At 39.4% G+C, this 22064-nt stretch overlaps 1 protein-coding gene across 6 annotated transcripts in view; it reads right to left on the reverse strand.

The window, feature by feature from the left end:
• HECTD4 (HECT domain E3 ubiquitin protein ligase 4) overlaps positions 1-22064 on the reverse strand; it is a 213402-nt gene that overhangs the window by 95967 nt on the left and 95371 nt on the right. For 4 of the 6 annotated variants that reach the window (XM_053588942.1, XM_053588940.1, XM_053588938.1 and 1 more), the window contains exons 9-19: positions 18425-18583; positions 17437-17550; positions 16566-16706; positions 10566-10798; positions 10072-10217; positions 7597-7667; positions 6325-6430; positions 5689-5809; positions 4896-5024; positions 2817-2941; positions 776-929 (exon numbers count right to left, since the gene is read on the reverse strand). In XM_053588942.1, the coding sequence (XP_053444917.1) occupies positions 776-929; positions 2817-2941; positions 4896-5024; positions 5689-5809; positions 6325-6430; positions 7597-7667; positions 10072-10217; positions 10566-10798; positions 16566-16706; positions 17437-17550; positions 18425-18583 (1499 nt within the window). The remainder of the gene's footprint in view (positions 1-775; positions 930-2816; positions 2942-4895; positions 5025-5688; positions 5810-6324; positions 6431-7596; positions 7668-10071; positions 10218-10565; positions 10799-16565; positions 16707-17436; positions 17551-18424; positions 18584-22064) is intronic. The other 2 variants (XM_053588943.1, XM_053588941.1) reach the window with 1 other exon arrangement.

The raw sequence follows: 22064 nt of genomic DNA on the forward strand, positions 1-22064 counted from the left end.
TGGTATAAGAGTCAAGTTTAAAATTATCATTTGAATTGCCTTTTTACAATCCTGGTCTGCCCTCCTTCACTAAGTAATGCCACTTATTTTATTTAATGCTAGACTGGAACAATCATTCATTCATTCATTCACTCATTCATTTCCTAGCATATCTCTTAGTAAGGAACACATCATTTATATTAGTTACTCTTAGCTGGCAAGGATTTCGGAGATGAAATATAATGGTACATTTTTAGCAGCATTGTATATTAGCATTTTCTTTTTTTTTGTAGAGACAGAGTCTCACTTTATGGCCCTCGGTAGAGTGCTGTGGCCTCACACAGCTCACAGCAACCTCCAACTCCTGGGCTTAAGCGATTCTCTTGCCTCAGCCTCCCGAGTAGCTGGGACTACAGGCGCCGGCCACAACGCCCGGCTATTTTTTGGTTGCAGTTTGGCTGGGGCCGGGTTTGAACCCGCCACCCTCAGCATATGGGGCCTGCGCCTTACCGACTGAGCCACAGGCGCCGCCCGTATATTAGCATTTTCATAGCTAATCAGCAACAAACGCCTCCTGAAAGACTGCTGTAAGTATTTTAGTCAAACAAACAAAACGTTTTCCTTTAATATTCTAGTTCATTTTTTATGACATGTTATTTTTCTTTATTCCCTAATTATTTCCCTTGGTTTCTGAAAGACAGGGTTATGTTCATTCTGCCTTCAGTAAAAGCAAACAGACTCATTGTGAAGCAGGTGGGCCCCAAAGCAGTTCGCTCTGGCATGCCAAGGATCATACCTGGCTGGTATAGAGTACCAGCTGCACTAGCTGAGGCATCAGGGCATCGGCCATGATCAGAGTTTGTAAATTTGGATGCATCAGGGAGGTCAGTAACACTGGAAGAAGGTGACCAAGCATAGTAGCCTTAGTAACTTGTTCCAAGCCTTTTAACCTATAAAAAGTTCAAAAAAAATACACAGCCTCAGCAATGCCCAAATATGTGAAGAAGCAACTAACACCATCTCCTTAAACTAGTTAATCACTTACAGTTAGTGCAATTTAGTTCACAAATTTCCCACCTTCTACCACTGAGGGAGAGGGGAAGAACAGAAAGCTTTTAATGGATTTCACCTTTAATGTGTGAATTTTACCAAAAAAGGTTTTACACAGTGCATTTCATAGCTCTTTCCAATCACTTTACAAATGGGTTCTAAAATGCCAATGGCTACTCTGGGTAGTTACTACCTGCAAAGATCCCTTACCCCTGGGGCTGCTGGTCACTGTGCTGCACTGAGTCTCTGAAGAGGAGAAAGTGAATGGCTACAACCCTGATCACCTCCCATTGCTGTGAAATCCACTTCTGGCCTAGAGAAATTGAGCATCATCTGGGACATACAGAGGCTGGCAGGCTTTTCCCCACCCCAATTCTTTTTACTTTAATAAAATAAACATAACATACACTTTACCAACTTAGCTCTTTTGTTCTTTTTTTTTTTTTTTTTAGAGATAGGGCCTTGCTCTGTCACCCAAGTTGGAATGCAGTGGTGTCATCATAACTCACTGTAACCTCAAACTCCTGCCTTATGTGATCCTTCTGCCTCAGCCTCCCAAGGTTCTGGGATTACAGGTGTGAGCCACCATGCCTGGCCCATCTTAACCATTTTCTGTGTTAAATATAAATAATACTGTGCAACCATCACCAGCATCCACCTCCATAACTCTTTTCATTTTGTAAAACCAAAACTCTATACCCATTAAGCAGTAACTCCCCATACCCACTTCCCCTTGTAACCACCATTCTACTTTTTATCTCCATAATTTCAACTAATCTAAGTAGGTTAACTTTCAATTTGTCTTTAAAATAACATTCTTGATATCCCTGTCCTCTGCTAGAAGGAATAAGGTATGCAGAAAGAAATGTGCTATGTGAATTCCCTAGCCTCCTCCAGATATTGGTGTTGGAATCAGAAACGACATCAGTCTCCCAGGCTTTCCCATTAGACTGCACCATGTCTCACTAAATCCCAGTGCTGTGCCTGTCTGGATTATATTGTTCTTTTTTTTTTTTTTTTTTTTGCAGTTTTTGACTGGGATTGGGTTTGAACCTGCCACCTCCGGCATATGGGGCCGGGGCCCTACTCCTTTGAGCCACAGGTGCCTCTCGGATTATATTGTTCTTAATCCCCTCTCTTCTACTCTCTGGGAACAGGCAAGAACCAAGGCCATGAAAAGAGACAGGGTTACTGAAGCAAAAATTACACTACAGGATTGTTTTAGGTCAACATCTCTAACTTATGAATTGTCAAAAAAATAGCAGGCAACTCTTTTAAAAGCAAAGCACAGCAGAAATTTCAATGCGAAGGCCTCCAAAAGGACTTTATTACTGTAAAAGGCAAGTTTACGCCCTATGTAGGTCACCTACGTACTCGGAGAAGTGAAACTACAGTAAAAGCTTGAGTAACATGTGAGTGTGATCTTTTGTGTGGCAGTTGACTATCTCTATCACTAAAAGTATTTATCATGAAGAAAGTAAATACATGTGGCACCACGCTCAATAATTAAAGGGAAGGCCAATTTGGGAGTGGTGGCAGCAGAAGTCCCAAATGTCAAAGATGAGGCTGTCCTCCACATCCTTGATGGCTGTTGGCCCAATCTCATCTAAAAGCACTTTAAAGAGTTCGATTGCATTTTGAAACATTTGCCATTTAGACCTATTCTCACAAAATTCCTGTATACTAAATCAATCTCTCTCTATTCTGTTCTCATGAGATCTCGCTTTCATAAGCAAATTTTTCTTCCTGAAGGGCAGCAGGTCACAGTCCACAATCCATTTCCTCACCTCTGCTCACGGTCTGCTATGTCACTATTTATGAGGGCAGTTGTGACCTGCTGTAGCATTTCCAACACTTCATCACATCCAGTCAGGATTTGGGTGGCAAGAGCCAAAATACTGACCTTTAGCTCCTAGGTAGAAAATATCATAATATTATTTTTAAGCTCTGTGATGAACATACACTCACAATGACAACATGAAATGGTGTATTTAATGATACATTTCCAAATGAAATAATGAGGTGGCCAGAATAAGCCCAAAGCAGTAAATTCTGCGAGGATGGCAAGTAGCAATTTGACTTGGGAGGCCAAGGTCTGGAGTGCTGACAGAAATATGCAGCATTTCACAGGGAGCACACTGAGTCCCTAGGAGAAAAGGCCTAGCTCCCATCCCATCCAGCACAGAGAGCTCCTGGTGGCCAGCCCAGAAACTGTCCAGGTGGAAGGTTGCCTTGGGTGGTATGAGGATAGCTAAAGAGAAAAACAGAACAGTAAAAGGCGCATGTATAGGCGGTGAATAAAATGAGACAGAAACACAACATTCTGAAACAGTACAAGTGACCTTTTACTTAATGTTTAGAACCCATTACACTTAAAATCAGGCATGTTAAAAAAAGTCAATTAAAGTAGCAGGCAGTTGTAGGCTATTAAACATTAAAAATAACTATTGGAGTGTTCATGGAAGTACAAAAACTAATGTGTTAAGAAACACTAGTTAACACCATAGAAATATTTAGTTTACAATTATTTTCTATTAAAAAGATACAACCAAACTAACTCTTTAGGTGACACTGTGTGTTTTTTCTTTTTTCCCCCAGAAATACTAGACAACTATTTGGCCTTTACTAAGACTCTTTATATTTATTTCTGTGGTTTAAGTTATAAAATTTAACCTTCAAATACAAAAAACTATTTTACTTTATTGTTCAAATAGAAAAAAAACCGTTTTACTTTATTGTTGAACTTTTCTGATTTGGGGTTCTTTTTTTTAGTATTATAAATTTTTTAATATCATTAAGAGAAAAGGAACTCCGAAGTGATTAGACAAGCTGATTCATGATTTAAGTCATACTAATGACATGAGTAATCATCTACCCCATACCATGTGGCAGAAAAGTGCCAGCTATTTGCAGGGCTTTCAACTTTACAAGGAAAATGTTATTGTCCCTTTTTACTGATGTCCTTACCTATCTAAGGCAAGAGAAGTTCAATAAATATTATCAACAACTTCAATTAAAAATCTGCACACATCTTGTTTAAAAACTGATTATATAATGAGATAAACTCATAAATATGAACTAGCAAATGTCTGATTTAAATCGTATATATACATAAAGGAATAAGAAAAGAGCAAACAGTAATGGCTTTTATCTTTCACTGTGGCTTCCTTGTTTAACTGTTTGGTGTGTTTAAGGCAACATTTTAAGGAAAAATAAAGTTCTTATTGATTTCTCTAATTTTCCCACAAAGATGAAATTCTGAAGAACGATACAAACAATAGCCTTGAGCATCTGTCAAAATTATAACAACCACAGCTATAAAAAAATCTTTGGACTGCTATAAATTATCACGTGGGAACAAATTCTTAAGTTTACACCGAAGCTAATTTAAAAATAATTATAGAAAATGAACTATAGGTTTAGAAATTAATTACTCAATACAAATATTGAGAGAAAATTAACACCTTTTAAAAATGATTAAAGATAACATAATAAACCATCCAAAATGTCAAAATTATTTAAAATGCTATGCTCCCAGATTTATTTATGGATAATATATATTTATTTATGTGTATATGAGACCACTTGTAAGTGCCACATTATATAGTTCTTAAAAGAAGATGGAAATAAACAAAGGCACAAGAAGATTGACAGGAGCACATGGATGACACATTATGAGAGTGTCACAAATATGATGACCACTGTGCAATGACATAAAAATCTGTAGAATGACTGGCCTAATGTTACCTCACACAAGAATATAAGCCACAAGGTGAATTTGACATCATAATACACAGAAATTTAGCCAATTAAGCTGCTTTATACACTGGATAGAAAGCATTGTTAAAATAAAGCTTGGTGTTTACCTGTACCTTCAATGTTTCTCCCTGCAAGGAGTTGTCACTGTCATCATTCTCATCAGGTTTAATCAAAATAGTGTTACTGAGTAGGTGATTCTGAACTGCCATCAGATAGCGCAGGCAGGAGGATGCAGCCTTTAATACAAATAAGGGCATTTAAATGATCTAAACCCTACTGAAAGAGCGAGCATGTTATCCTCATGTTTTTAAAAGATTTTGACCAAGAAAACAAAAAGAGAAAGCACAGAAAACAAACCAAGTTAGTTTCTTGGGTAACTTATTTCCACATGGCTTTTGATACATACTTTGACACATTTACTGTAACTTTCTGCTTTCTCCTATACGATCCTCACTAATCACTCAGAATACTTACTTGAATTTTTGCCTCTTAATAGTTCATGTGCATCTCCATTACAGAATACTATGTAAGCCCTTAAAAGAATCTTTTGGTTCCTATCATTCTCTATAAAACACAGATGGTTTAGAAAACAATGCTAAATAAAATTAATAGGGGGAAAAATCCCTCACTAGATAAAACGAAAACACCCAAATTTGGAAAATGTATTGCATCAAGCAGTTTAAGCAAGGGGGATAAAGTCTTTGGAAAGGTATTTCAAATAGACTTGTCTAGCTCTACCTTTCCAGGATAAGCAGTTATACACTGATTTTCATACATTATTTTAAGTCTATCTTTGTAAAATGAGTAAGTATGTGTGTATGTGCACGCCTCTCAATATCGTAAAATGAAAATAGGGACAGCAGATAAAATTTTGCTTTCATTAAATGCATTTTTACTTACAGGCACAGTTGAAAGGAGCTTTTGAAAATCATCTTTAGAGACAGTTTGGCACTTGGTGATTAAGATACAGGATTCTCGTACAACAATCTTCAGAATGTAGTGTAAAAGTTCATCATTTAGTCTTTAAAATGTAGGAAAAATGTGACAATAAAATATTGATGGTTTATTCAGAATAAGGTAAAGTTTATACAATTGGTACGAGATAACAATAGAAGATACAAAATTTAAAAATTTAAAAAAATGGCGCCCAACCTACTTGTCAAAGTATTTTATAAATAACACAGAAAATCAACACCTTCCTCCCCCTCACAAGCTCTAACACATATACTCAACCTGTCTCACAAGCCAGCAATTTGGACCCACACTGAACCAAGATCTCTTAAATCTATAATTTCTAAGGACCCTTTCACCAGGCCTAGATTATTCTACCAATAAAACTGAAATATGCTATTATTGGTTCTGAGGGCATCTGTGGAAATTATTATCTTTCAATTAGTCTATGCTTTTGGTTTTAACATGCTGGTGATCACGTTAGCTAAAATAGACAACGATGTTGATGAAACACATTTACATGTAAATAAATGACTTAGAAGGACAAAAGCAAAGACTAGGAGTGAATAATATAACTAGTGTCACCTGTAATGATCATCTTCATCGCTACCAAATCGGTTGTTTTGAAGCTGTTCAGCTAAGTTGGTCAGGATCACATCCCGCAGCTGGGAGAGTCCACTGTTTCTCTCTCCTAACATAGAACAAAGCTCCATAAACTACCTTGATAAGGCATTTAGAAAACTGATACTGTTTTTATTCTTTTTTGTTTTGTTTTGTAGAGACAGAGTATCACTCTGTCGCCCAGCCTGGAATGCAGTGGCCTGATCACATCTCATTGCAGTCTTGAACTCCTGGGCTAATGCAATCCTCCTGCCTCAGCCTCCCACGTAGCTGGGACTACAGGTGTGTCCTGCCACACTGGGCTAATAATTCTTTTCTTTTCTTTTGTTTTTTGAGACAGAGTTTTACTTTGTTGCCCTTGATAAAGTGCCCACAGCAACCTCAAATTCTTGGGCTCAAGTAATTCTCTTGCCTCAGCCTCCCAAGTAGTGGGGACTACAGGTGCCCACCATAACGCCTTGGTATTTTTAGAGATGGGGTTTTGCCCTAGCTCAGGGTGGCTGGAACCTATGAGCTCAGGCGATCCACCCATCCCAGCCTCCCAGAGTACTGAGATTATAGGCATGAGCCACCGTGCCCGGCCTTGGGCTAATTTTTATTATTACTTTTCTTATGAGATGGTGTCTCACTATGTTGCTCAGGCTGGTCTTGAATTCTTGGTCTCAAGTGATCCTTTGAAGTGTTGGAATTACAAGTATGAGCCACCATGTTCAACCAAAAAAAGCACCGGGCATAAAGAACTGGATTTACACAAACAGCAGCAGCAAAAACTACTTTATAACTGATCAGATATTTTTAATCCACATCTTGAAGTGAAATTACCTTCTCTTGATAAAAAGTGTGACTTCTAAATCTTTAATATTGCTTTTAAATGCCAATTGTCTTTATTATGGTATCTTTTGTTGCTGTTTAGTGCAACCTAAAAAGGTGGGCTCTAATGTTCAGGGGGAAAAACTGGCTTAGAGATTGCCAAGAAGTCATTATTCTAAAACATTTGCTAAACATCTATAGTCCCATACATTATGCTAAGCAGTAGAGGCAGAGGTTTATAAAATTTGAAGATATATAAAACATAGTTTCTACTTTCGATCTGAAGTATTGATAGATATGCTGGTACATTTTACAAATACGCTAACAGATATGAAGAAAAAAGTATCAATTATCTTAATAGCCAGTCATTTCCTTAGGGACAAAAAAAGGATGGTTGTTCAAAGATAATTAACTGACAACTCTCACCTTCTGTTAAGACCAGCTTAAGTAAGTTATTGATTTCAGTTTCACCTGGGTACAAGATATTTAAACCAGAGCTGAAATGACAGAAAAGTAAAAAAAGTTTTTAAGCAAATGTTCTAGAAAATCCAAACTCTAAATATTTAAATTTTTATTTGTATTACAGATGCCAATTTGATTACATAAAACTCTTTAAGTTGTATCACTAAAAAGGCAAGTTTGAACCTAAATTCACTGTAATGATCCAATCCAATCACTTCTGTGATAAATGGCATCCTTCTCTTTCTCCTCTTAGGAATTACCACAACAATAACTTATTAAAGAGAATTGGTAAGCTATGAAAAAAGTGGATGGTGGTAAGCCTATACATATACAGATTGTTCCCCCCACAAAAAAATCACCTGAGAAAAGGAATTTCTAATTCTCAGCTTTACCAAAATGGTAGGAAGAATAGTATTGCAAACAGTAGTAAAACTTTTTTTCTAGTATTGTTTTTATTGGGCTTTGACATACAATAAAGTGCACATATTTAACTTATACAATTTGATAAGTCTGGCTTATGTATACACCTATGAAACCACCATCACAATCAAGATAGTGAATATGTCCATTCCCTAGAGGTTTCCTCATGGCACCAGATTTTAATCATCTATGCTCACCCCTCTCATATGGTTCATTCAGACTAACCACTAAGTTCTCTCTTGGTCACATGAGGGCTATATTCCTGGATAAAAGTTCACTGAACTAAAAAAAAACAAAAAACAAAACTGATTGACAACGAATTGAAAATGGCTTGTAAGTTCTGCCCTCTTGTCTAACTAGGTTTTAAGTAGATTGATGAAGTCTAAGATTGTTGAACACTTAGTCTGTAGCAGAACTTAGCTTAGGAAAACCTCAGAAATGTATAATTTTATTTTTTAGAGACAGAGTTCCATTTTTGTTGCCCTCGATAGAGTGTCGTGGCACCCCACCTCACAGCAACCACCAGCTCTTGGACTTAGGCGATTCTCTGCCCGAGTAGCTGGGACTACAGGTGCCCGCCATAATGCCCAGCTATTTTTGTTGTTGTTGTTGCAGTTTGGCTGGGGCCAGGTTCAAACCTGCCACCCTTGGTATATGGGGCTGGCGTCCTACTCACTGAGCCACAGGTGCTGCCTCAGAAATCTACAAATTAAGTGCTAGTTTCTATTATTTTAAACTTTTCTTCCTCTTTTTGTATTATTTATTTATTTTATATATATATTTTTTTTGTAGAGACAGAGTCTCACTTTATGGCCCTCAGTAGAGTGCTGTGGCCTTACACAGCTCACAGCAACCTCCAACTCCTGGGCTTAAGCAATTCTCTTGCCTCAGCCTCCCGAGTAGCTGGGACTACAGGCGCCCGCCACAACACCCGGCTATTTTTTGGTTGCAGTTTGGCTGGGGCTGGGTTTGAACCTGCCACCCTCGGTATATGGGGCCGGCGCCTTACGGACTGAGCCACAGGCGCCGCCCTATTTATTTATTATTTATTTATTTTTTTTGTAGAGACAGAGTCTCACTTTATGGCCCTCGGTAGAGTGCCGTGGCCTCACATAGCTCACAGCAACCTCCAACTCTCTGGGCTTAAGCGATTCTCTTGCCTCAGCCTCCCGAGTAGCTGGGACTACAGGCGCCCGCCACAACGCCCGGCTATTTTTTGGTTGCAGTTTGGCCGGGGCTGGGTTTGAACCTGCCACCCTCGGCATATGGGGCCGGCGCCCTACCGACTGAGCCACAGGCGCCGCCCTGTATTATTTATTTTTAATTGTTTGAGATCCATTGAGGGTACAAAGAATTAGGTTACACTGACTGCATTTGTTAGGTAAAGTCTCCCTTATAACTGTGTCCTACCCCCAAGAGGTTACACCTCAAACTAAGATCACAGCTAGTAAGTGGCAAAGACTGGAACTCAGGTCTGCCTGTTACCAAAACTTCTTCTTAACCACCCTGCCCCTCTCTTCCAATGAGAACATAAGCTTGCAAATAACCAAAATAGCCCATTAAAGGCTTTTTTTAAGATCCAAAAGGTGGGGGCGGCGCCTATGGCTCAGTGAGCAGGGCGCCGGCCCCATATACCCAGGGTGACGGGTTCAAACCCGGCCCCGGCCAAACTGCAACAAAAAATAGCCAGGCGTTGTGGCGGGCGCCTGTAGTCCCAGCTACTTGAGAGGCTGAGGCAGGAGAATCGCCTAAGCCCGTGAGCTGTGTGACACCACGGCACTCTACCAAGGGCGATAAAATGAAACTCTGTCTCTACAAAAAAAAAAAAAGATCCAAAAGGTGGTGAGCTGTAGGTACATGTTGACTTTGGTCCTCTGAGGACCTAGCCACAAACCCCTATCCAGTTAAATTATCCCCAGTGCATAAGGACTGTAGGATCGGGTGAGAGGCATCTGTGCTACCAGCTTGCAGGAAAGATTAACATGCCTTGAAGCACTACAAAAATAATTTGCTGCTTACCTGATGGCAAGGCAGACTTCCTTCTGAATTTCAGGGCAAATTTGATCTTTTGGTGCCATCAACAACTGCCAAAGAAGCAATCCTGACCGTCGAATGATGTCTCGATTCCTTTCAGTTTGTGGGCTGAAGAAAAATTTAAATACCACCTACAGAAACATAAGGAGTATATCAGAAAATGCTAATTACTGGGAATAAAATTATCCCTATGAAAAAAGTACATGGCAGATACTCTGTGAACAAATAACCAGGCGGATTTTCTAACTACAATCTTTTCTATTGCACGATGACATAATTGTAAGAAATATTTTCCATATATTTATTGCATTGATCTACGTATAGCAATACTCCATAGTACAATGAGTGTGATAATACTAATTACAGGATTAGGAGGTGTTACAATGCAAAACAGAATGTCATTAAATTTTTCTTCTGGTAAAGCCAAGCTTTGTGTATCTTTTTCTTCATCTTATTTATCTCAAAACAGCATTGTTTACCTGAAAGACAACGAGAATGCAGCGTATAATACAGGTATCTCCATTAACCATGGCCTTCTCCATAATGTCACAAATACTGCTAAGATGGTGTGCTTCGATCGGATGCTGTTTGCCCAAGACACTTGTGATTGGAAGATTGGGGTTGGTAGCAAGAAGATTGAGTTGATGTATGCACATCGCACCAACATGGTGCAATAATTGATTTATAACCTCATTGGTGGTTATAGCCTCTTCTAGAAGAAAAAAAAAGAAACTCAGTGAGGAAAGACATCTCTGTAGGTGGTCCTGGAGGAACAGACCTTTGTCTTACAACAGGTGCAACACACACACACAGGAGGACAGAATATCTTGGTTACAATCTCTTTCACTGCTGCTGGAGAACCTTCTCTCTGCCATTGGTGCTGGGGTGAAAACACGTGGGGAGTTCATATGTTTAGAGCATAAGTAGCTACCACTTACTGAGCTCTTTCTAGAGGCTGAACAATAGGTCAAATGCTTTATAGGCATTACTCTGCAACATGGTTCCAAACCTGCTTTGCAGAGCAATAAACCAAGAGTGTCAGAGGGGTTAAATAACTTGGTCTAGGTCACACAGCTAAGAAGTAGTAGAGCTGAGATTTGAATTTAAGCCATCTCAGCCCACAGCTCGTGCTTTGTAAACATTCTAGAAAGATCTCTCCAACTTCTGTGGTTGCTCTACGGTAGAACTGCCCTGTCCATAAATATCTCTTCCCACAGTGCCTCAACATTTTAATCTCATTTAGTCATCACAACTTAGATGTTCACCAATTAAACCTGTGAGGACTCTCTTAAATAACAACACAGACTTCACAAGTGCTTGCAGGTATTCAGGGAATGAAGTGAAGTAGGCAGAGTGTAAAAAGCTTGCTTTCCCCCCCCTTAAAACCAGGTAAAATGAACTGCTTACAAGAAGCAGGCTTGGGCGAGGGCCTTAGAGCTACAAAAGGAAAGTGGGCACTGGGAACAACAAGGACTGAACTCTAGGAAAAGTGAAGAGAATGTAAACTTGGCAAAATGAAACTTTTTGATTGTTCATTAACCCTCCAGCCAGACTGGGTCCCACTCTTTTCTGTGCCTGGTGGATCTTTAGTTGTAGAACACTGAAATTCAGGTGAGTACTGTTTTTCTTAATCAGAGATTGTTTAAAAACCAGCTTTGGGACCTAATGAAGAAAATGAGAGTATTGATATTTTATTTTGTGTTAGATGGGGAGCTAGTGGAGGTATCTGAGCAGAGGAGTAATAGATGGATCCTTGGGTTATAAAAGGTTCCTTGGCTGCTGAGTGCAGCTGAGCTTAGCAGGTGGAGAAGGGCAACTGTCAGAGAAGAAAGATCCATGAGCTGCTACAATAATACCAGTGAAGACAATGATGGCTCAGACTAGAGCAGTAGCAGCACAGTTGGTGGCAAATGGTAGAATTTGGGGTACATTTTGAAGGTAGGAGCTACAGGATTTGCTGATATCCACTTGGATGTTGGGAGTGAGAGAAAGGGAGTCAAAGATAACCCCAAATGTTCAGTATGAGTCTATGAAAGAATGGGGATTCATATACTGAAATAGGTACAGATTTGAAAAAAAAAGAAATAGAAAATTTGTTTCTGACATGTTAAGTTGAAAATGCATATTAGATAACCAAGTGGAGGCAACTGCCTAGAGTAGCATTTAGGCAAGAGGCTTAGAAGTCACTATTATACAGATAGTTGTCTTACTATTACTTTTCTTCTTTTTGCTGTTTTTTTTTGTAGAGACAGAGTCACACTTTAATGCCCTGGGTAGAGTGCCGTGGCATCACAGTTCACAGCACAACCTCCAGCTCTTGGGCTTAGGTGATCTCTTCCCTCAGCCTCCTGAGTAGCTGGGACTACAGGCGCCCGCCACAACGCCTGGCTATTTTTTGGTTGCAGTTTGGCAGGGGCTGGGTTCGAACTCGCAACCCTCAGTATATGGGGCTGGCGCCCTAATCACTGAACCACAGGCGCCGCCCTGTTTTTTTTTTTTTTTTTTTTTTTTTTTTGTAGAGACAGAGTCTCACTGTACCACCCTCGGGTAGAGTGCCGTGGCGTCACACCGCTCACAGCAACCTCTAACTCTTGGGCTTACGCGATTCTCTTGCCTCAGCCTCCCGAGCAGCTGGGACTACAGGTGCCCGCCACAACGCCCGGCTATTTTTTGGTTGCAGTTTGGCCGGGGCTGGGTTTGAACCCGCCACCCTCGGCATATGGGGCTGGCGCCCTACTCGCTGAGCCACAGGCGCCGCCCAGCTGTTTTTTTTTTTTTCTTTTTTTTTCTTTTACAACTTTATCAGGGTATAATTTAGACACCATGAAACTCACCCTTCTAAGTGCACAATTCAATAATTTTTAGTAAATGTATACAAATATCAAAATCAAGAATAAAACCAGAGAAATTACTATTGACACTATCAATATTAACATAATAAGGAAATATCATGAACAACTTCATGTCAATAAATAAGTAAACCTAGACAAAATGCACAAATTTCTAGCAAGTCACCAATTGCCAAAACTAACCCAAGAAAAATCAGAATGTAAGAATAGAGAGTTGCATAACCTTAAAGTATCACAGAACCTGGTACCCAACATTTAAACCAAGTGCTCTTTTTTTTTTTTTAAGACAGGATCTCAGTCTGTTGCCTGGACTAGATTGCAGTAGCATCATCATAGCTCACTGCAACCTCGAACTCCTGGGCTAAAACAATCCTCTTGCCGCAGCCTCCCCAGTGGTTAGGAAATGAGGCATGAGGCACTGTGCCAGGCTGATTTTCTTTTCTTTCTTTCTTTTTTTTTTTTTTAAATTGAGACAGAGTCTCATTATGTTGCCCCAATAGAGTGCTGCAGAGTCATAGCTCACAGCAACCCCAAAGTCTTGGCTCAAGCGATTCTCTTGCCTCAGCTTCCCAAGTAGCTGGGACTACAGGCGCCCACCACAACACCTGGCTATTTTTTGTTGCAGTTGTCATTGTTGGTTAGCTGGCCCAGGCCGGGTTCGAACCCGTCAACTTCAGTGTTTGTGGCTGGTGCCGTAACCACTGTGCTAGAGGTACTGAGTCTGCCAGGTTAATTTTCCTTTTCTTTTTTTTGTATTTCAGATTAATATAAAGGTACAAATGATTAGGTTACATTGTTTCCATTTCTTAGGTAAAGTTCAAGTTGTAGTTGAGCCTTTTACCCAGATAGTATGCTATGTACGCTTAACATTGTGCCCATTAGGTGAGTAATTTTTTTTCTGTTTTTTGTAGAGATGGGTGGGGTCTTCCTCTTGCTCAGGCTGGTCTTAAAGTCCTGGTCTCAAGCAATCCCCCCATCTTGGTCTTCCAAAGTGCTAGGATTACAGGAGTGAGCCACCACAACTGGCCCAAATGATCAATTTTAACATCCCTACTAATAAATCATGCACCCTAGAATGTGATGCAATATGAAACAGATATCACTTCTGTGGTATTTTTCTCCCCAATCCATTGCCTCAGTTTAATCATGAGAAAACATTGAATGAACCCAAATGGAAGAACATTCTGCAAATGCCTGACCAGTTCTCCTCAAAAGTGTCTTTTCTTCAGATAGGATAACTATCAACCTGTGTCCCAAATTTCCTCATCATTTTTTCCACCATCTCAAATCTGCTGCTGAGCCACTCTAATGAAATATTCTGTTCAGTTATTACACATTTTTTTTTCTGAGACAGAGTCTTATTTTGTCACCCTCAGTAGAGTGTTGTGGCTTCGTTGCTCACAAGAACCACAAACTCCTGGGGTCAAGTGATCCTCTTGCCTCAGCCTAGTTGGGCCTATAGGCACCTCCACAATGCCCAGCTTTTTTTTTTTTTTTTGAGACAGAGCTTCAAGCTGTCTCCCTGAGTAAAGTGCCATGGCATCACAGCTCACAGCAACCTCCAACTTCTGGGCTCAAGCAAGTCTCCTGCCTCCACCTCCCAAGTAGCTGGGACTACAGGTGCCTGCCACAACACCTGGCTATTTTTTGTTTTTTTGGGGGGGTTTTTTTGCAGTTTTTGGCTGGGGCTGGTTTTGAACCCACCACCTCCGGCATATGGGGCCAGTGCCCTACTCCTTTGAGCCACAGGCACCGCCCTTCACCCGGCTATTTTTTGGTTGCAGCCATCATTGTTGTTTGGTGGGCCTGGGCTGGATTTGAACCCGCCAGCTCAGGTGTATGTGGTTGGCACCTTAGCCACTTGAGCCACAGGTGCCGAGCCAATGCCCAGCTATTTTTTAGAGATGGGGTCTCACTCTTGCTCAGGCTGGTCTCAAACTCCTGAGCTCAGACAATCCACCCACCTTGGCCTCCCAGAGTACTAGGATTACAGGTGTGAGCCACGGTGCCTGGCCTTCCATTATTATATACTTTTCAAATCCAGAATTTCTATTTAGTTATTTTTCTTAATACTTTTCATTACTGAAAGTCTTTATTTGTTTTCTCTTTTACTCTTTTATACTTGAATTCCTTTAGTTCTTTGAACATATTTATGATGGCTGCTTTAAAGTCTTCATCTGACTTTAGCAGTACAGAACCTCAGTTTCCTCTGAACTGTGTGGTCACTAATTTCTCTGATCAGTTTGTTTATTTTTCCAAACCTTGTTTCTTTCTTTCATTTATTTTTATTATTCTTGGTTTCATTTCTAAGCCTGCCTTCCTAGGGGCAACCTTAGTATTGTCAACCAGTATTGGTCAGAAGTTGTGCTCAAACACCTTGAGCCAGTAACAATTTCACCCTGCATGGATCTATGTGTTTGGGGGAAGCACACCAAAGTTTAGGCCGTTTTAAACTCTGCTCTGGTTTTTACTTTCTTCTGGGGCCTCACACATCTTTCTATATGTGTACAGGCTCATGTTTAGCCAGAGACGTGTGAACAGGTCTCTTCTGAGTAAGTGTGTAGAGTGTATCAAGGATGCCTAGGGTGTTCTAACTATGCAGATCTCATCATTAAACTTCTAACTAGTCTTGCCCTAACTGCTTGCCTCAACGAGTGTCATGGACTCAGGTCAGCTGAGCCACAAGTCTACTCCTTTTGTTTGCCATCAAGATAACTACTGACGATGCTGGTGGGCATGAGGTCTTTCCCCTCTCTGCTCCCAATCAAGTCTATTCCTTCTGGCAGCATAGCTGCTGCTTTCCACAATATATTCCCAACCTAGGAGAATGACTGTGCTGACCAAGCTTGAAGTAGGGGACAGGAATAGCCCCAGCTAGGAACACCACAGACTTCCACTTTTTTCCCAAAGTTCAATGTGTTTTGTTCTGTTTTGTTTTGCTTTGTTTTGTCACCCTCAGTAGAGTGCCATGGTGTCATAGCTAACAGCAACCTTCAACTCTTGGGCTCAAGTGATTTTCTTGCCTCAGCTTCCCAAGTAGCTAGGACACTAGGCTCCCACCACAACACCCGGCTATTTTTAGAGACAGGGTCTTGATCTTGCTCAGGCTGGTCTCAAACCTGTGAGCTCAGGGCAATCTATCCACCTCGACCTCCCAGAGTGCTAGGATTACAGGTGTGAGCCACCGCGCCTGGCCCTACAGTCACAAGATTTTAAGTTAATATTAACTTAATACTAAGAATGTTCATGCTAATATTAAGAAATACAAAGGCCCCTCACATAAGCTTGTGTACAAATAAGTTGTTATCAATGTAAAACATTCTAATAGCAGATAATCCCATGCTAAATACAAATAATCAATTTTTGTACCAAAGTTCTGACAATTTCAGGAAGGATATAAAAATTTCCTTTAAAACAGTCTGTGGGCAGAGCTTTTTACACACTTACTTACTTAATCATAAACCAATCTTTCAGGGTATAGAAAACAAAGGATTTTAGGCTTCTAAATGCAAAGAGGAACGCTGGTGACATATTTTGGTGTTGGTCTATTTTCCCACCTATTAATGCTGCTGTATTCTCTCCTATTTCATGGGGGAAATCTCTTCCTGCCAGACCATGAGTACACCTCACCTTTGGGCTCAGTAATAACGTGGCTCACTCCAAGTCTCTGGCAGACATAATGGAAGGCTTGATTCCCAGGATTACACCACTGATCGATATAGTCGTTTGAGCATGTCCACAGCATGTTGTTCACTGTATCATAACAGGCACCTACAAAAAAGAGCACATGTTATTCAACTGTCATGTCACCATCTGCCTGTATACATATTTCTCATAAGCACTGCTAAAGAAGGAAGGGCAAGCATTCCTCTAATGTTGACAATCCACATTCTTATTCCACAGATTGACTTGACAAAGCACTACACTGGGACTCAGTAGGAAGCCAGAATTTAATTTTTAATTTTGCTTAACTCCTATGTGAGAAGGAACAAGTCTCACAAAATAAATATAACTTAGTAATTGACTTATATGTGGCTTACTTGCAAAAAGGATTTAAGTGGTTTATATTAAAAACTGAGACATAATAGGGCCAATTAACATTAATACACAATAAAAAGCCTGAAAAACTGAACCCAAATTCTGATATAAGCTTCCTAGCAGCCAGAGCAAAGAGAAAATCCAATGTTTCATAATGTTAATTTTCTAACAATAACAAGCATACCAATTCTTCACAGGAAGTAAATCTTTATATGGCATGAACTTTGAGAATTTGTTACAGACATCATCACACAACCTAATGGACAGTATCTTCAACAGAAGTTTATCTAGAAGAATTTTACATATGGTAATTGCTTGTATTGATTCCCCAAACCAAAGAAAAACATTAAAAAATTCTTTCTTTTCAAGGAAACTAGAATGCCACAGGGAATTGAAAAGATTTTCCAAGAGAAAGTTGCTAAACTTTAAATTTTCCAAGGAGGTGTGTGCATTTATTTCTTACCCAATCCTGGTACAAGAGCACCTCGCCCCAGTGAGCTTCCAGCAGCATCTATGAGGTCCGCACGACTTGTAAACTGACCATCCGAAATATTATACACCAAGCTAGAGGCTAGAACTTCAGAAACAAACATTAAGCTGTTTAATGAGCCTGAAGATTACTTTTCAAAGTTTAAATTTTTCACTCTTAACTAGATTTTTATAAAAATTACATTTTTTTATTGTTTTTGTTGTTGTTTTGTTGGTGGTAGTAACAGTGAGGAGGTAGAAAATATATGCAGAAGACAACAGAAAGAAAACCGTCACCAAAATGTCTTCCTAAATTTAATATTGAACCATATTTCTTTTGAGTCAGAGTCTCACTATGTCACCCTAGGTAGAGTGTCATGACATCACAGCTCACAACAACCTCAAACTCTTGGGCTTAAGCGATTCTCTTGTCCGAACCATATTTTTGAAAGTGTTTTCAAAATGGCAACTTTTGGCTCAGTGGCCATAGCTCAGTGGTTATGGCGCTGGCCACATACACTGAGGCAGGTGGGTTTGAACCTGGCCGTGACCTGCTAAACACCAATGACAAGTGCAATGAAAAAATAGTCAGGCATTGTGGTGGGCACCTGTAATCCCAGGTACTTGGGAGGCTGAGGCAAGAGAATTGCTTAAGCCCAAGAGTTTGAGGTTGCTGTGAGCTGTGATGCTACAGCACTCTACCGAGGGTGACATAGTGAGACTGTCTAAATAAATAAATAAATAAATAAACAAAATAAAATAAAATAAAATATAAAATGGCAACTTTTGCATGGATTTTTTTTTTTTTTGAGACAGTGTCTTACTCTGTTGCCCTGGGGTAGAGTACGGTGGCATCATCATAGCTTACAGAGCTATTGTAAACAACTATTTAACAAAGTATGTTTAAAATAATTAACAGGAAAGCCTTAAATATCAGAGTTGGAGATAAATTGGGAAGAATGACACAAGTAAAATTCACTCACTTTTTAAAGATGATAAACCACTTGTTCCACCGAAAAGAGAACGGGTGGCAGAGCTGCCCGATCCCCCTGGAGGTGGCACCAGCATCACCAAGTATGTGCCACAGGTATAGATAGGTGTCTTCCGTAGCATTTTTAGAGGCAGGCCACAGCTAGTATTTGCTAGAGAAAGGAATGAAAATGCTAAGTAAAAATATTTCACACACAGATTAATCTGATTACCAAAACAGGGGGGTGTAATGAGGGATTCCTAAGCCCAAAGATATACCTAGATTAGGAGAACAAAACATTGCTACCTTTAGTGACAGATTACAAAAAAAGAAGAAAGAAAAAAGAAAACAGAGCAAAAAGTAATAGCTAAGGAAAAAGTAATTATCATCTGACTCCACAGCCTGACCTCACACTTCCTGTTACATGGTCTGAACATTTCTTGAAGGTGTTCCTAATCTTCAATATGTCTCTAAAAATTCTTTCAAAAGAATGAATCCTTACATGGACTAAATCTCAAAATAAGAGAAGAATCCTACTGTTTATGTTTCCCCTGGAAAATACATATAGATTGAGTACCCTTATCTGAAATGCTTGGCACCAGAAGTGCTTCATATTTTTTCAGATTTCAAATACTTGCATCATACTTACCAATGAGCATCTCTAATCCAAAAATCTAAAATCCAAAAGCTCTAGCAAGTGCTTCCTTCAAACATCATGTCAGTACTTGAAAAGTTTTGGATTTTGGAGCATTTTGGATTTTCAGATTTGAGATGCTCAACCAGTAGTATATCAAGATGTGGTTTTTATTTTATATAGAACAAATTCTCGACATATTTGTGATATTATATTCATTACAAACAGATTTGAACATGAAATCAGCCAAAAATTTCAACCTAGTAAAAGTTTTCAAAATATCTGTTACAAAATAATTTTATACTTGTATGATTTGTTATAATCCATTATAGATATTTTTTTCTTTTTTAGAGCCAATTACATAAACTATCTTTAAGCAAGTAATTATGTTTCTAATCAAGAAGTGTAAAATATTCTTTAATCTTTCCTATTTACTAGCATATCTGAACACTGGAGTGATCTTAAAGATTTTGTGAGCACTAGCCTAGTGGGGATTGAAGATGTCAACAAAAAATCAATCAGAGGTGGCTCCTGTGGCTCAGTGAGTAGGGCGCCAGCCCCATATACCGAGGATGGCAGGTTCAAACCCAGCCCCGGCCAAAATGCAACAAAAAAATAGCTGGGCGTTGTGGCGAGTGCCTGTAGTCCCAGCTACTTGGGAGGCTGAGGCGAAAGAATCGTCTAAGCCCAGGAGCTGGAGGTTGCTGTGAGCTGTGACACCACGGCACTCTACCGAGGGCAACAAGGTGAAACTCTGTCTCTAAAAAAAAAAAAAAATCAATCAGAGTGTTTTACTTAGAATGCTGTCAGGCTATAAAATATTACTTATTATTCATAGCCTAAACAGATGAAAATTTATTTTTGGATAGTTTAGATTAGAAAAATGAGTAGAGTGAAACCTAATCCATCTGATATTTGTTTTAAATGTTTATGCTTCTAAAAAGCTTCATTTTTTTATGTAAGCCCCCAATAAGTATATTGTTTATTCAGGACATAAATAAATTTCTACTGGTATGAAACCCCAAAGGGGCAATAATTGAAAAATTAGTAACTTTGTGAGTATAACCAAGTTTTTTGTTTGTTGTTGTTGTTTTTATTTTTTTTTTTTTGAGACAGTCTCACTCTGATGCCCCAGGTTAGCGTACCATCATCCTAGCTCACAGAAACATCAAACTCCCTCAAGTGATGTTCCTGCCTCAGCCCCCTGTATAGTTGGGACTATAGGCACCTGCCACAAGCCTGGATAATTTTTCTGTTTTCAGTAGAGATGGGGTCTAGGTCTTATTCAGGCTGGTCTCAGGCTGGTCTTGAACTCCTGACCTCAAGCAATCCACCCACTTTGGCCTCCCAGAGTGCTAGGATTTCAGTATGAGCCATAACACCAGGCCTTCACCAAGATGTTTTAACAGATATTAACATGGCCATAGTTATAGTTTATCATGGAATAAAGACTTCTAAGCCCCATGAATGTTCATTTGATTTTCAAAAGTTTGCTTCATTTAAAACTGGTGGATTTTTTTTTTAGAGACAGAGTCTCACTTTATCGCCCTCGGTAGAGTGCTGCGGCATCACAGCTCACAGCAACCTCCAGCTCCTGGGCCCAGGCAATTCTCCTGCCTCAGCCTCCTGAGCAGCTGGGACCACAAGCACCCACCACGACGCCCAGCTATTTTTTGTTGCAGTTTGGCCGGGGCTGGGCCCAAACCCACCACCCTTGGTATATGGGGCCAGCACCATACCCACTGAGCCACAGGCGCGGCCCCAAAACTGGTAGATTTTTAATGTAACAATGTCATGTTAAATGAATAATGTATATAAAAATACAACGAGACCACATGTTTATAACACAGATATCAGTTTCTATAAGCTTTAAGATCACTCCACTGTTCAGATATGCCAGTAGAGATTTTTTATTGATATTGCACATATCTTCTTATCCAACTAACATTCCTTTAGTATTTCCATTGTTTTGGGTGGGATGAAATTTTCTCTCAAGGAACAAAACCAAATCAAGCTTTCAGTTTATCATAAAAATGTTGTAGAGAAAAAACTATTCTCTACAAAATATTTCCTATAACTCAAATTAATCCACTACCCAAGTTATAACAACCATTAACAATTTCTCCAGTTAAATTTGATATAATGGAAGCCTATGGAAATAAAATATTGCCCTTAAATTCTAATACGGGCAATAAGTATTTAATTTAGTCATCTCTGAATGAATTAACCACAAGTATTTCCTCTTCCTACCATTTCAAACTATAAAAGAATTAAGGCATAAAATTATATTAATTAAATGTATATTAACTCAGTACATTTTTCTCTATATGGCAGCTTTTTCTAGCCTTTCCCTAGGCTAGAAACAGTTCACTATAACAAGTAATTCACTGTTAGTTATAAACCTAGGAATTTGGTATATAATCTGTAAACTTTCCTAGAGTAAATATAAAATGTTATTTAAAACTTTGGGGAAACATGTATACTAATCCCTTAAACGTTTATCCTGGTTAAGAACTGCTTTAAAAGTGCAGAATAGGATATAAAGTATGCTATCTTTTATTAAGAAAAGGTGCAAAATAAGAACACTAGATTTGTCTTTAATTGTATTTATATAAAGAAACCCTAGAAGGAGGCCAGGCATAGTAGTTCATGCCTGTAATCCCAGCACTTCTAGAAGCCAAGGCAGAAGGATTGCTTGAGGTCAGGAGTTTGAGAACAGCCTGGGCAACATTGCAAGACCCCTGTCTCTACAAAAAAGTAGGAAAATTAGCTGGGTGGGGTGCCTGTAGTTCTAGATACAAGGGAGGCTGAGGCAGTAAAACTACTTGAGCTGAGGAGTCTGAGGTTGCAGTGAGCTAGGCTGATGTCACTGTACTCTAGCCTGGGTGACAGGGCGAGACCCTGTCAAAAAAAAAAAAAAAAAAAAGAAGAAGAAAGGAAAGAAAGAAAAGAAACTAACCATCCAATCAACCCTGGGAGGATAAATAAAAACTAATAAATAATGTAGTTAACTGAGTAG

The sequence above is a fragment of the Nycticebus coucang genome, chromosome 4 (assembly GCF_027406575.1).
Source record: "Nycticebus coucang isolate mNycCou1 chromosome 4, mNycCou1.pri, whole genome shotgun sequence".
Taxonomy (NCBI): Eukaryota; Metazoa; Chordata; class Mammalia; order Primates; family Lorisidae; genus Nycticebus; species Nycticebus coucang.